At 51.7% G+C, this 13,489-nt stretch overlaps 1 protein-coding gene across 11 annotated transcripts in view; it reads right to left on the reverse strand.

The window, feature by feature from the left end:
* RNF144A (ring finger protein 144A) overlaps positions 1–13,489 on the reverse strand; it is a 139,077-nt gene that overhangs the window by 29,657 nt on the left and 95,931 nt on the right. For all 11 annotated transcript variants that reach the window (XM_042982557.1, XM_042982556.1, XM_042982564.1 and 8 more), the window contains 2 exons: positions 7,592–7,739; positions 1,661–1,750 (listed from right to left, as the gene is read on the reverse strand). In XM_042982557.1, coding sequence (XP_042838491.1) covers positions 1,661–1,750; positions 7,592–7,739 — 238 coding nt within the window. The remainder of the gene's footprint in view (positions 1–1,660; positions 1,751–7,591; positions 7,740–13,489) is intronic.

Genomic DNA, 13,489 nt, shown 5'->3' on the forward strand with positions numbered 1-13,489 from the left:
ACGTGAGAGTGGACAGAGGCCCTTCGAGCCGCTGGGGTCCGTCCTCTGACAGCATCTCTGACCCTCTGCCTCACCCTGCTCGGTCTCCTCGGACCTTCATGCCAAGGTCCTACCAGTCAACCCTCCCTGTCCCCTCTGCCTGCCTGGACTGTCCCCTCCTCTGCCTGGACTGTCCCCCTGCCTGAATGTCCCCTCTCTGCCTGAACTGTCCCCCCTCTGCCTAGACCGTCCCCTCTCCCTGGACTGTCCCTGTCCCTCTTCTGCCTGACTTTCCCCTCTGCCTGGACTGTCCCCTGTGCATACGGTTCCCCCTCTGCCTGGACCGTCTCCCCTCTGCCTGGACTGTCCCCTATGCCCCTATGTCTAGACTACCCCTTCTCTCCCTGGACTGTCCCCTCCTCTGCCTCGACTGCCCCTCCTCTGCCTGAACTGTCCCCTGTGCCTAGACTGTCCTTCCTCTGCCTGGACTGTCCCTTCCGCCCTGTCCCCCTCTCCCACAGCCAGCTCTTCCTCATCACTGTGAAATTTACTAAAGGAAACTTCATTTAAAAGGCATCAGGAGGCCAGCAGGTAGAGTTCAGACGCCACCACTGTCCTCAAGGGCAGACCCAACAGGGACCTCGCACTTGGATCCTACTTTAGCTACTACTTTGTTTCCCCAGAAGGAGGAAGGACAGTTTCCTCCCCCACCACCCCTGCCACAACCCAGCCAATGAGACGCTCACAACTTGGCAGTGAGAAGCCACTACGTTTGGAGCCCCTCTGGTTTATTCCAAAGGACTTCTGATGTGTGTGAGGAGCTTCCCAGCGCCCCCTTGCTTCTACAAAAGAGAGTTCCTCCCCTTTGCTCTCCAGACCGGTCTGTGATTTGGCTGTAGCTTGTATGTCCCAAGCTGCATTTCCAGGCTATTCCCAAATAAACCCATTTTTGTTGGTAAAATAGCTGGAAGTTTTATTTTTAGGCTTAATACCACTCAGCACTCCACCATGGGTACCACCGAATGGCCCTTCCCGACCACGCAATCCCCATCACATCCCCTCCACAGTTGAACTCCTATCACATATGTCCTGCTGGTGTATTATACACGGCACGCATCTATCTCATTCACTGGAGTACATCTATCTTACTCACTGGAAGTGTTCCAGTGAATAAGACAGATGAATCTTATTCTTCCAGTGAATACCCTATCCTAGGATAGCGCCCGGCACGCAGCAGGAAATAAATGCATGTTGAAAGTATGAATGAATATTAATACACTGGCCCTCTGTAAACCCCACAGGCTGCTGCTCAGACACTACCAGGTAGGGACTTTTTCCTTTCTTTCTGTTTTTCTTTCCTGTGACTAACTTGCTTACCTCCAGGCTTCTAGAAAAAAAGCTCCTCATTAAGGGCCATGCAAGAATTAACCGACAGAATGGATCACCGCCAAAGCCATGAGTAAGGTGCAAGAAACCTACAGCCTGACGTTCCAAGAACCACCACACGCCAAACGCGATGCCTATTTGCCACAACTTTGGGCCAGGGCGACCAGAAGCACAATCGCAGAGCAAGAAAAGTTCGGGCAGGCTCTACTTTTCTAAACAGCACGTCTCCAACCAGCTGGCTCGCACACACACTCTCTCTTCCGGGGATCAAAGTTCCAGGTGAGTCACCTCCTACCTGTGTCCGATGCCAGATCACAGATGCCCTGGAATGGCCCAGCTTGTTCCGGCACGGTCCTTTATCGTAATGGATCAGGAGGAAGTCATCCTGGAAGAGGAGAGAGAGCAGGGTGGATGGCAGGTTCCTCGAAGTTCAGCGAGTGAGTCCTGCCTGGGCCAAAGTAAGTGGGGGACAGGGGCGGGGGGTGGGGGGCACAGAGGAAGGGCTCACGCCCACAGCACCGGGCTGCCTCCTGGGGACCTCCCTCCTCCATTCTCTCCCCGTGGCCTCCCCAAGGGGACGTGGCCTCGGGCACTAGAGGGAGCCCTGCCCCAGATCTCTGGCTTTTGCAGGGGAGAGGCTCTCAGTGCAGTGGGGCTTGTGAACAAGTAGGTCAGAGGCCCCAGCTACTCCGCCAGCCACTCCCGGGCCTGGCTGTGTTTGATGCCCCCAGAGCTCGGCTGCCTTTACATCCTCCGGCCGCCCGCCCGGCAGGATTACCCCCGGATTAGATGATTCTCTTGATCTCCGGTTCATCCTCCTGCATTAGTGCCGGGCTTCCCACCTGGGAAGTGCGGCTTCCTTTCAGCTCAGACCACGAAAACCTACTCATTCCTCCGCAGCAAGCAGCTCGGGAACCATCTGCCGCCTCCAATTCCTCCAGATGTCTGAAGTGAGTTCTGACCCACGGAAACATCCTGTTCCTGCCTCCCTCCGGGCGCTCTCACCTCCCACCCTCACCTCCCGTCTGATCGCTGTCAGGTTCTTGGGATGGGGACCCTCAGCCGGGGACAGTCTCTAACTATGTTTGCGGCTCAGCGCTCGGCCCCCAAATCCCGAGCCCGCACCAAGTGAGCAGGAAGGGGCTTTGCACACAAAACCCTCCGCTCCCCCAACTCCAGCAGGAAATGCCGTTTCTCTCCTGGTGAACACGAAAAACAACAGCTCAGTAAACAGTGCAGAGGAGGGGCCCAGGGCCGCGCGCTCATTTAACTGGGGGTGTAAACAGCCAGCCTCCCCCTGAGAAAGGGATAAATGAGCACAGGGCCCCGGGTCTCGGAGAGGCCCGGAAGTCACTCTTCGAGAGCCCCGTGGAGCCGGACATCAGCCGTGTGCCCGGCCCTTAAACCCAGCTCTGTCGGAACCGGACTGGGCGGCCGCCGTCCCCCGGCCCTCGGCTCATCCTGAGAACGACGCTGGCAGAAAATCTGGGGCTTTTACGGGCCACCCTCGCAGTGCCAGAACGCACACCCACATCAGCAGACCCTGGCTTTTCTGGGGCAGCAGCAAGAAGCTTCTGCGGGAGTTGCCGTCCCAGCCTGCGGCTCCTGCCTCAGGGCCTCTCCGGGTCCCCGCGACTGTGGAAGGAAGCCTAGGTACACGTGGACACAAAGCTTCTTCCAGCCGGTGCTTCATCTGCTGTGAAGTTCCTCCTGACGGCGTCTGTCCACCGCGAACCCCCCGCGCTTCCTTGAACTCTGAATTACGCCCTCCTTCACCCTGATGTTAACTTACTCATACGCTGAAATTAGTTAATGTTTCATTGCTATGTCTCATTTTCCCAGACGGACTATCATAAGGCCTTGTACCGGAGGCTCCTGAACAGCTTTTGAATTTGTTATCAGAAATACAAAAAAAAAAAAAAAAAAAAAGCGGGGGGGTGGGGTGGGGTGGGCAGGGCGATCACTAGCTCCTCAAGATCATGGACTCCGCCAGCCTCCTGGAGACAGCCTCCACCCCAGCCTCTGCTCAGAGGAGTCCGGTGGAGCCTGGACACTGGGGGCCAGCTTCCGGAACAGAATGAAAAGCTTGTTCAAATAGGTCCTTTCTTACACCTGACAAAAGCACTCGAAGATGCCTTTACAAAACACACATGATTTCATTGTGATGTTAAGCTTCCTGCCGAAGCCCTGGGGCAGAACCCCCCACCCCCACCCCAGGCCCTGCCAGGAATCCAGGTGTATTTTTGTGGGAGGCCAACATTTCCCTTACTATCGTTCAGGGAAGTTTCACTGAGCCCCTGGCTGGAAACAGAAACAATGGCGCCTGAGCAGAAAGCTGCAATCATGGAGAGATTCAAGGATAAAAGTAAATCCCCCCCAGGCCTTTTGTGTCAAATTCGGGCTTGCACCAGTGGGTTCTCCCCCCAAACTGTTGTCTTTTAGAGACTGAAAGATCAAAGAGTAGAGACCATTAAATCTTCCCGGATTCCCCTTGAGAAAAGGAAGTACAATAAAACCTTGGATTGCAAGTAACTTGTTCTGGGCGCATCCCGCGAAGACAAACGTTTCTAATAAACTTTAACTTGATGCCGAACGTCACGTGATCACAACTGAGCCAATGGTTCTTGAAATTCACTCTGATATACAAATGCTTTGGATTACAAGCATGTTTCCAGAACAAATTCTGCTCGCAAACTAATTCCAACTCCCACAGACAGAATGTGTGTAGTAAATCAAATGAGTTTGGGGAGCCTGGGTGGCTCAGTTGGTTAAGCGGCCGACGTTGGCTCAGGTCATGATCTCACAGTTTGAGTTCGAGCCCCACGTCGGGCTCTGTGCTGACAGCTCGGAGCCTGGAGCCTGCTTCTGATTCTGTCTCCCTCTCTCTCTAGCTCTCCCCCGTTTGTGCTCTGTCTCTGTCTTTCAAAAATGAATGAATGTTAAAAAATTTTTTTTAATAAAATGGGTTTATAGAACAAATTGCACAGGGTGGGCCATGTAACAATTACTTCAATAAAAACTATCCCCCCAAAAAATAAAAGGAAGAGAGTACATGTGTCCCTTTCAACTGTGTGGCGATGGCGGGGAGCAGGGGGAGCACGACGTGCACACCAGTGAGGGTCCGGGCCAGGTGCAGAGAGGAGTATAAGGCCCACAATGGAAGGAAGCAGCCTGATGTGACTTATAACTCCTCAAGGTGTACATGTGCAAGAGGCTGTCTCGAGTGGAGAAGTTCCCGAGATGAGAAAGACCAGTAAAGTGCACTCCTGTCTTAGAAGCACTCCTGGCTTCCAGCCATGTGCTCATGCACTTGTCTTAAATCATGGTTATTGTCCCTGATAAATGGCCCCAGGGCAGACTCGCTTTCCTTGAGAATCTGCTTTCTAAGCCACAGGGTCATTTTTCAGCAGCTCTTCCTTTACAGAGACTAACAGGAAGCACTTGGCCAGGAGGATGATGACTTTCAAGGTGGAAAAGGGCAGAGCCGTTCCTCTGTCATCAGTTCAGGCAGAGCCAGGAGGGTCCAGGCCTTCTGCACAGGGGGGGGGAACCCGGGCCTCAGAACGGAGTCAGACAGACAGAAAGACAGACAGACGGGGTGTTTCTCCAGGGACCAGAGCAGAGCCAACAGCTTTGTGTTCAACGGAGACCATTCCCTTTCCTGTAACTTCATCAAGGCAGCACAGTGATCTCCCCTCCCCACCCCCAACCGCAAACTAAACCTGTTGTCAGCTCCTTTTCAATCCGTCCCCAGAAAAGTCTCCCAGGAGATTTGCTAACATGTAACACAACTGGCATTTCCCTTCCTTTCCCCTGTAGGAAAAGTTGTAAGGAGTGGCAAATTGCAGACCAGATACTAAATGATAACATCAGAATTTAAAAATCAGATTTCCCCCCAAATTGGATTATGGTAAAAATGCAAAATTATAGACATAACGTAGAGAAAGGCCATATATAATTTTATATACATACATATGTAAGAACTTTAAGGCCCCAAGGACTTTGCAGCGCTTGAGACATCCCTCTAACATCTCTCCCCACCACGCAAGGTCATAGAACAAACTTGTTTGGATCTACGCTAGACAAGATTAACCTTGCCAAACCGATTTATGAAACTTGCCTAGGATGAGAAAAGGAAGCCTTCAGGATAGAAAACAGGTGATGACTCCCTGAGATTTTTTCAGCCACACACGGTTCTGCTGTACGTTTCATAACTGAAAGTTAATAAACGAACAGAAGCCTTTTCCAAAAAACAACACAAAAGAAGCAATCTAATATTTTTAAAGATGGCCCTTAGGTTACAGATCTGTTACCTTCTTTAAGATTCAATCTTAAATACGCATGTATATTCCTGATAATCTGTAGGCCCGTCCTGAGGACGATAGGCAAACTTTCCAGGTCACTGACCACTCTGATGTAGCCCCTGAGAGGGACACTCACCCAGACCAGCAGAGTGATAACAGAGTTAGGGTAGCAGGGGCAGGCTGTGGACAAATGAACTCCTAGCGATGGAAAGCAGGGGTGTGTGACAACCCCTCCTCTCTTTCACTAGTTTTAGAAGAGTTGCACACAGTCATCCTTGCTGTCCAGGATATACATACACAAACACACAGGACACGGGACTTGATTTGCTTGGATTGTCACTGATCGGAATGATTTTAACAGATGATCATTTCTGGTACTTAATGATAGTGGTTTTTTTAAATTTTCTTTTAATGTTTTATTTATTTTTGAGACAGAGAGAGACAGAGCATGAGCAGGGGAGGGGCAGAGAGAGAGAGGGAGACACAGAATCCGAAGCAGGCTCCAGGCTCCGAGCTGTCAGCACAGAGCCTGACGCGGGGCTTGAACTCATGGAGTGTGAGACCATGACCTGAGCTGAAGGCAGACGCTCAACCGACTGAGCCACCCAGGCGCCCCTTAATTATAGTTTTAAAAACCTATGTACAGGGGCACCTGGGTGGCTCAGTGGGTTGAGTGGCCAACTCTTGGTTTCAGCTCAGGTCCTGATCTTGTGGTTCGTGAGTTCGCACCCTGAGTCGGGCTCTGAGCTGACAGTGTAGAGCCTGCTTAGGATTCTCTGTCTTTCGGTCTCTCTCTCTCTGCCCCTCTGCACACGCCCTCTCTCTCAAAATAAATAAATTAAAAAAATAAATAAATAAAAACCTATGTACAAATAAACTCTTGTAAAACTAAAGTCAGAATGTCATCATTTTGGCAAGATGCCCAATCTCCTCATATGGTTGAAGAAGAACATCAAACTGAAATTAGTATCCTTTGCATCTGGCCTTGAAGCTCCAGAGAAAACCAGGTGCTTCAAGAGGGGAGGGTTGTGTGCTCTCGGTGGGGACTTAGCACGTGCAGAGCTACTGGGGTACAGAGTGCTTGGGACACATTCAGCACAGGTCACACTTGGGAGAAGGTGGCCATATGAGGCTAGAAACTTCCATTCTGCCAGATGGCACAGAGTGTATGTTTTTCTGCCCTGTGGGTGACAGAAGGTCACTGAACTGTGCCACTGCCAACATGTTCCCCAGTGCCCTGCCTCTGTTTACCCTTCCTATTCCACTAACACTCGTGCTTTGGCCTGCGTGTTTGCATCCTCCCCTCCCCCCCAAATTCATACATTGAAGCCTGAATCCCCCATGTGACAGTGTCCGAAGGTGGCATCTTTGGGAGGTGATTAGGTTCAGATGAGGTCACGAGATGGGTGGGTGCCCCAGGATGGGGTCAGTGCCCTTATTCAACGAGGAGACACCAATCAGTCTCTCTGCTACGTGAGGACACAGTGAGAAGGCGGCCGTCCATAAACCAGGAGGAGGGCTCTCTTGCCTCTCTGGGCACCGAGGGAGTCAAGAGCCAGGAACCGAACCTGCTGGCACCCTAACCTTGGGCTACCGGACTCCAGAATCAATGCCTGTTGTTCCAGCACCCACTCTCTGGTGTTCAGTTACAGCAGACTGAGCCCAGATGGTCCCCGCAGACAAAACCAAAGACCTTGAGACCCCTGCCGCCACCTGCCCAGGCTCAATCCAAGGCTGAGCCGCCCTTTTGCTTCTGGAACCCCTGCACGAATTGCCATCTTCTGGCACCACTACACTGGGGGAATTAATATTTTCAGAAGCACAGAAAAACATCTGATAATGTTCTTTCTGCTTCCCCCGGGGCACACTCTCTAAGCTCCTCAGGGCAGCTGGTGGGTTTCGCACCCAGAGGCTCTACTCACGTCCAGAGACTCGAGGCAGTACCAGCAGAAGGCGTGCTTGCAGTTCTTACACATCATCTGTGCACACCCTTCGTCCCGCTCGATGTACACCTTGCACTTGGGGCACCGCTTGATGGGCGCGTCGTCCTCCTCCAGTTTGAAAGCAGAGCTGCGGGAGAGAGTCTGTCAGTGATCCGCTCAGCGGGGCCCGGGGAGGGGAGGGGAGGGGAGGGGAGAGGCGTGGGCAGGGCCAGGCTGCAAGCTCTAGTTCAGCCAGAGGGGCCGAGGCCCCTTCTTATTTTTTTATTTTGTCTTAATATGAAATTTATTGTCACATTGGTTCCCATGCAACATCCAGTGCTCATCCCAACAGGTGCTCCCCGCGATGCCCATCCCCCCCCCCCCTTCTTATCAGATGTTACAGAGTGAAACCGATGAAGCTAACCCTCCAAAAAACAATCACCAAAGAAACTGTGGGTCAGCCAGTTGGGTTCCGGGGGGAGGAGAAAGCAGTGTCAGGAGGCATTCACGTTTAGATATGTGTAGACAAACAAAAGAAATTATGGCAGGGCGCCTGGGTGGATCAGTCCTTAAGCACCCGACTGCGGCTCAGGTCCTGATCTCGCGGTTCGTGGGTTCGAGCCCCGCGTCGGGCTCTGTGCTGACAGCTTGGAGCCTGGAACCTGCCTTGGATTCTGTGTCTCCCTCTCTCTCTGTCCCTCCCCCGCTTGCTCTCTCTTGCTCTCAAAAATAAATAAACATTAAAACTTAAAAAAAAAAATCTTTCTCTCTCTCCCCCACTCGCTCTCTCTCAAATAAAATAAAACATTAAAAATAAATACGTAAAATTATAAAAAAAAAAGAGAGAGAAACTATGGCAAAGGCCTATAATGACGGTGTCTGTGTAATGGGATTATGGTCGGATTGTATGTTCCTTACTCATGTATCTGTATAATTTCCAAAGGATCGATGACAATTTTTATGCACTTTGCTATTACCAGAAAAAACGGTTACAGATACATGCTCATCGTTTAATTAGATCTACTGGGCCTGTCTTGACAGAATCGCTTTCCTGGCAAGTCCGGTTGTCCTGAGGGGCTGGGGAGTCAGGTGGTTGGCCTGAGGGGCTGCAGGCCTGGGGTCACGTGCTGGCTCTCTGCAGACAAGCTGTGTAAGAGCCACTCCAGGCCTCAGCCCTCCCAGCGTGCGCATGCTAGACAGTGACGCGTGACAGGAGCCCAGCGTAGCACCGAGCATGGGTGAAGTGACCGATACATGACAGCAACCATTCTATGCTAATAAAGACATGACAGATGCGTCGGTGTGACGGTCCATCCCACGCTATTAAATTGAAAGGGAAGGCTAAACAAATATGCATGGAAACATCTGGAAGGATAAATGGTTAACTGCTACAAGAAGTTATCACGGGTCATGGCAACACGTTTGCCGCATTATCTGAACCCGCTACATCAGACCAACACCGCCAGGGGAAAAATGATCTGCCCCTGGGACCGAGCAACCCTTCCAGAACCCTATGCGTTCATGAGCATACGTTCACTGAGAGTGGGCAAATTCTGGCATTTTGGGTGCGTTCTGGCTGGCGGATCTTCCACAGGCATCACAGTAAATGCAATGATCAAAAACGGTTTGACTTCAGTAGAGCTAATCTGATGATCAGTGGAGGCTCCTCGTCCGTGAGGCCTGGGCTCCAGCTGAACGCGGTTCTGTTCTGTTCACTAGCAGGTGACCAGGGAGGACATGCTGGGAGGAGGCAGGCTGTCGGTGAGGAGCCCCGGGTCTAGAGACGCGTGAGTCCCGGCCCTGCCACTCGGGTATCACCAGTGTTAGTGTCCCCCTTCCGCCACTAGAAACGAGGCTGGTGCCTCCCCATCGGAGGCTGTTGTGAAGCTCGAAAGGGTCTCCGTGCGTGTGGTACATTCACCCGGAACCCGGCACAGGGATAGCGAGGCCCGCAGTAGGTGGCAGTGCCTGTCATGCTGTCACCGAAAGATGACACTGTCTGTGGCTCAAACTCTTCTCTAAAGGGAAGGCAAAACGCCCTGCAGGCTAGTTGCACACGTGACCTAGAATGAACCAGGGCGGTCACGGTCACAGGCGCGGGCGAGGTAACCCTGCGGGAGCCTCCGGCAGGACCGGACACGACGCGAGCCGGCCACTCCTGAAGGTGAATCTGGTTTCTGCAGAGAGCCAAAAAGTCACCAGATCCGTGATTGAGGCCGGCTATCAGCTTAGATAACACTGTTTCAGTTTGAAAGCCGGCAGTGACCTTCACGTCATGAAAACCAATCTTCTCACATGATTCATGAACGGGGAGGGGGCATAACATCAATGAGAGTGAAGACCATCTCTCAGGGAGACTTTTTAAAACGGAAACAGTTAGGGGTGCCGGGGGGTGGGGGGGCTCGGTCAGTTGTGCGTCCAGCTCTTGATTTCGGCTCGGGTCATGATCTCACAGTTCATGAGATCGAGCCCGCACCGCATTGGGCTCTGTGCTGACAATGCAGAAACTGCTTGGGATTCTCTCTCTCCCTCTCTGCCCTTCCCCTCTCCCGCTTGCTCTCTCCAAATAAATAAACATTAAAAAAAAAAAAAAAGTAGAGGCTCCTGGGTGGCTCGGTCAGTTGAGCCACTGACTCTTGGCTTCGGCTCAAGTCATGATCTCACAGGTCTGGGGATCGAGCCTCAAGTTGGTCTCTGTGCTGACAGCACAGAGCCTGCTTGGGATTCTCTCTCTCTGCCCCTCCCCTGCTCAAGCTCAGTCTCTCTCTCTGTCTCTCAAAAAATGGAACTAAAAAAAACTAAAAAAAAATGGAAACAGTTAAAATATGTAAGCTCTGGTGTGTTGTGGCATGTATAGAAATTTACATGGTACGGACAATGGTTTTCAAACATATTTTGGCATTTGAATTATATTTCAAATTACTACTAATGACAACTCTCACTAGAAATTCAAAGTTATGAAGGCAGATAGGAGCCCTCGACAGCTTCCTCATGATCTGCACGTTCTGATGTCTTTATGCGTTTATTTTTTTTTAAGTTTATTTATTTGAGAGAGAGACAGATAAAGCTGGGGAGGGGCAGAGAGAGGGAGAGAGAATCCCAAGCAGGCTCCATGCCCCCAGCATAGAGCCCGATGAGGGGCTCGAGCCCTCGAACCTTGAGATTGATGAGAAAAACAAAGGCAAGAGCAAAGTAGCTTAGATTAAATCTCCTTACAACTCACAGCCCACAGATAGAGCTGAAACATGCAGGTTCCTTGAGTCAGGTCAAGGAACTCATGGCTGCCTCACTTCCTTAGTGATTTTGTTTTACTAAAGACTGAAAGTAACCTTATCTTAACAGCAGCTACTCCAAGGTTCTGAAAGCCTTGCTTTCAAATTCCTTAGAGACTTACGCCATCCCTCACCCCAACCTCAAAGTGTATAATCAGTCACTCCTCACAACCCCGGTGCAGCTCTGTCGGTCCACAGTCCTGTCCCCTCACCTTTTTGCACCAAAGACATCTCAAGAATTCTTTCTTAGCCCTTCGCTCAAGAACCCCATCAAGATCACGACCTGAGCTGAAATCTAGAGTCTAGAGTCGGACGCTTACCCGACTAAGCCACCCAGGCGCCCACGCATGTTCTGATGTCTTTAAGAGGCAGACAGGCCAACACAGCCGCTGACACCGGTCAAGCGGTGAAGGGAATGGGGGAAACAACCCTACCGCAATGAAAACAGCTGAGTGTACCTCAGTTACAAACGCCACCTGCCGTCAGCCCCAGGACCGGCGAGCAAGAGGGTGTGGTCACGACTTCGCAGGCTAAAGACAGCACAAACCCCCTTCTAAAGAGCCGGCTGCTTCTGGGCTCCAGAGACTGCCAGGAATTGGGGATGCATGATGGCTCAGTGTGGCTCCGCGAGCCAGAAACTCAGATTTTTACGTGACATCTTTTGATGTTTACGTTTCCGCAAAATGAGACTGGTGAATTTGGATCTAAATTTCCCTGTGCCATTTTTTTTTTTTTACTATGCAAAATGTGATATTTTTCACTTTTGTTTGTTTTTGTTCTTTGCGAGGTGTACAATGTGATGATTTAATACACGTGTATAGGGTGCAATGGCTGTCGCTCTCTCCAATGACCTGAAGAGACCAGAACATCACAGGTGAAGACATACTAAGTCATCAGGCTCCCAACACTCACCAGCTTCAATCTGAAGGTTCTACGCTTAAGAAACATCACGGCTGGGTCCCTCCTCCACCCCACCCAGGATGGGGCATCAACTCTTTCTCACTCCCGATTTTCCTTCTTAACAGAATGTAGAAACCCACTCACTGAGTTTCTCTCTCTCTCTCTCTTTTTTTTTTAATTTTTTAAAACATTTATTTATTTATTTTGAGAGAGAGAAACAGATAGACAGAATCCCAAGCCTGACGCGGGGCTCCATCCCAGGAACCTTGAGATCATGACCTGAGCTGAAGTGAAGAATTGGATGCTTAACCGATCTACCCAGGTGCCCTGGGTGTTTTCTTTTAAACAGGTAACCGGGTTGCCCACCCGCCTCCTCCTTACCTGGTCCCCACCCTGGACACCCAGCTCTCCCAGCGACGTGCACTCTGACCACACAGAAGTGTGTTTCTTCTTGCAAAGTTACGAAACATTAAGAACCTAAAATACGAGGTAAGTGACTCGTTCCACCATCTGAGTGCCTGCTGTACATGCCAAGATCTGCGGCGACGAGAGTTCAAACCAACACAGGCTGTGATGTCAGGAGCTCAGCCTCGTGGAGGAATCGGCCACGTAAACGGATGCCCCAGGGCACAGTCTGGCTGGCCTCGTAATCCAGGCAGACCAATCTCCAGTGGGGGCACAGAGGGTGGGGTCACCAGTCCCGCCCTGGGAGCTGGGCAGCCTGACAAAGGACGGACCTGAGCCGTGCCTTCCAGGGTGGCGAGTCGACTCCAGGTAAAGGAGGAGGGTGGCGAAGGGGCATCCAGACACAGGCGCAAACGTGCAGACTCGGGAGAGGAGGGCTGTGCCCGAGGGACAAGGAACAGTAGGTTTTCTGTGCAGGTGGAGCTTTGAGGAGCGGGGGCGGGGCAGCAGAACAGGGAGAAGAAAACGGGGAGCAGCTGGTGACCACACGTTCGGGTGGATGGTGGGAGTCCCTCCATCAAGAACGCAGCCTCAGCAGGCACAGGGCCCACGTTGTCTCGGTAAGCCATCTGTGCCACAGACCTTGCAGGCCAAAAATAGCTGAATATTACCAATGTCTTGTGATTCAGCCTCCTTAACTTCAAGGCACACACACTGATGCCACAGGGCCCACCTGGTGGTCCGGCGGAGAGCCGGGCCAGCGGGCGGAAGGGCCTAGACTCAGTCCTGCACCCCACGTCTTTCTGACCGCCCCCTCTGCCAGGCAGACGTAACCTCTTGGTCTCGGGCACCTGGGAACCTCTTTTTGGGGATGCGTCTGGTACTTATAACCACGGTCCACCTACTCTGGTTCCCGTTCCTGTCCCCGTTCCTGATCCCGTTCCTGACAACGGAGTGTCGGAAAAACTTCAGGTATCACGGGTCATAAAGCCCGCAGTGACAGGCGTTTGTCACGCGTCTGTCTTTCTGGAGAGGCAGAGTGCGGTTTGTTTCCTACAAACTTTACAGAGCCACTGCTTTGCTCGCTACCCGACACGTAATCGGTTCTCAAAAATAGTCAGCCGGGGCGCCTGGGTGGCTCAGTCAGTTAAGCATCTAACTCTTGATTTCAGCTCGGGTCACGATCTCATGGTCCGTGAGTTCCAGCCCACATCCGGCTCTGAGCTGACAGCACGGAACCTGCTTGGGATTCTCTCTCCCTCTCCTTGTCTCTTTACCCCTCCCCCACTTGCTCTCTCTCTCTCTCAAAATAAATAAACCA

Source organism: Panthera tigris, chromosome A3 (genome assembly GCF_018350195.1).
Source record: "Panthera tigris isolate Pti1 chromosome A3, P.tigris_Pti1_mat1.1, whole genome shotgun sequence".
Classification (NCBI taxonomy): Eukaryota; Metazoa; Chordata; class Mammalia; order Carnivora; family Felidae; genus Panthera; species Panthera tigris.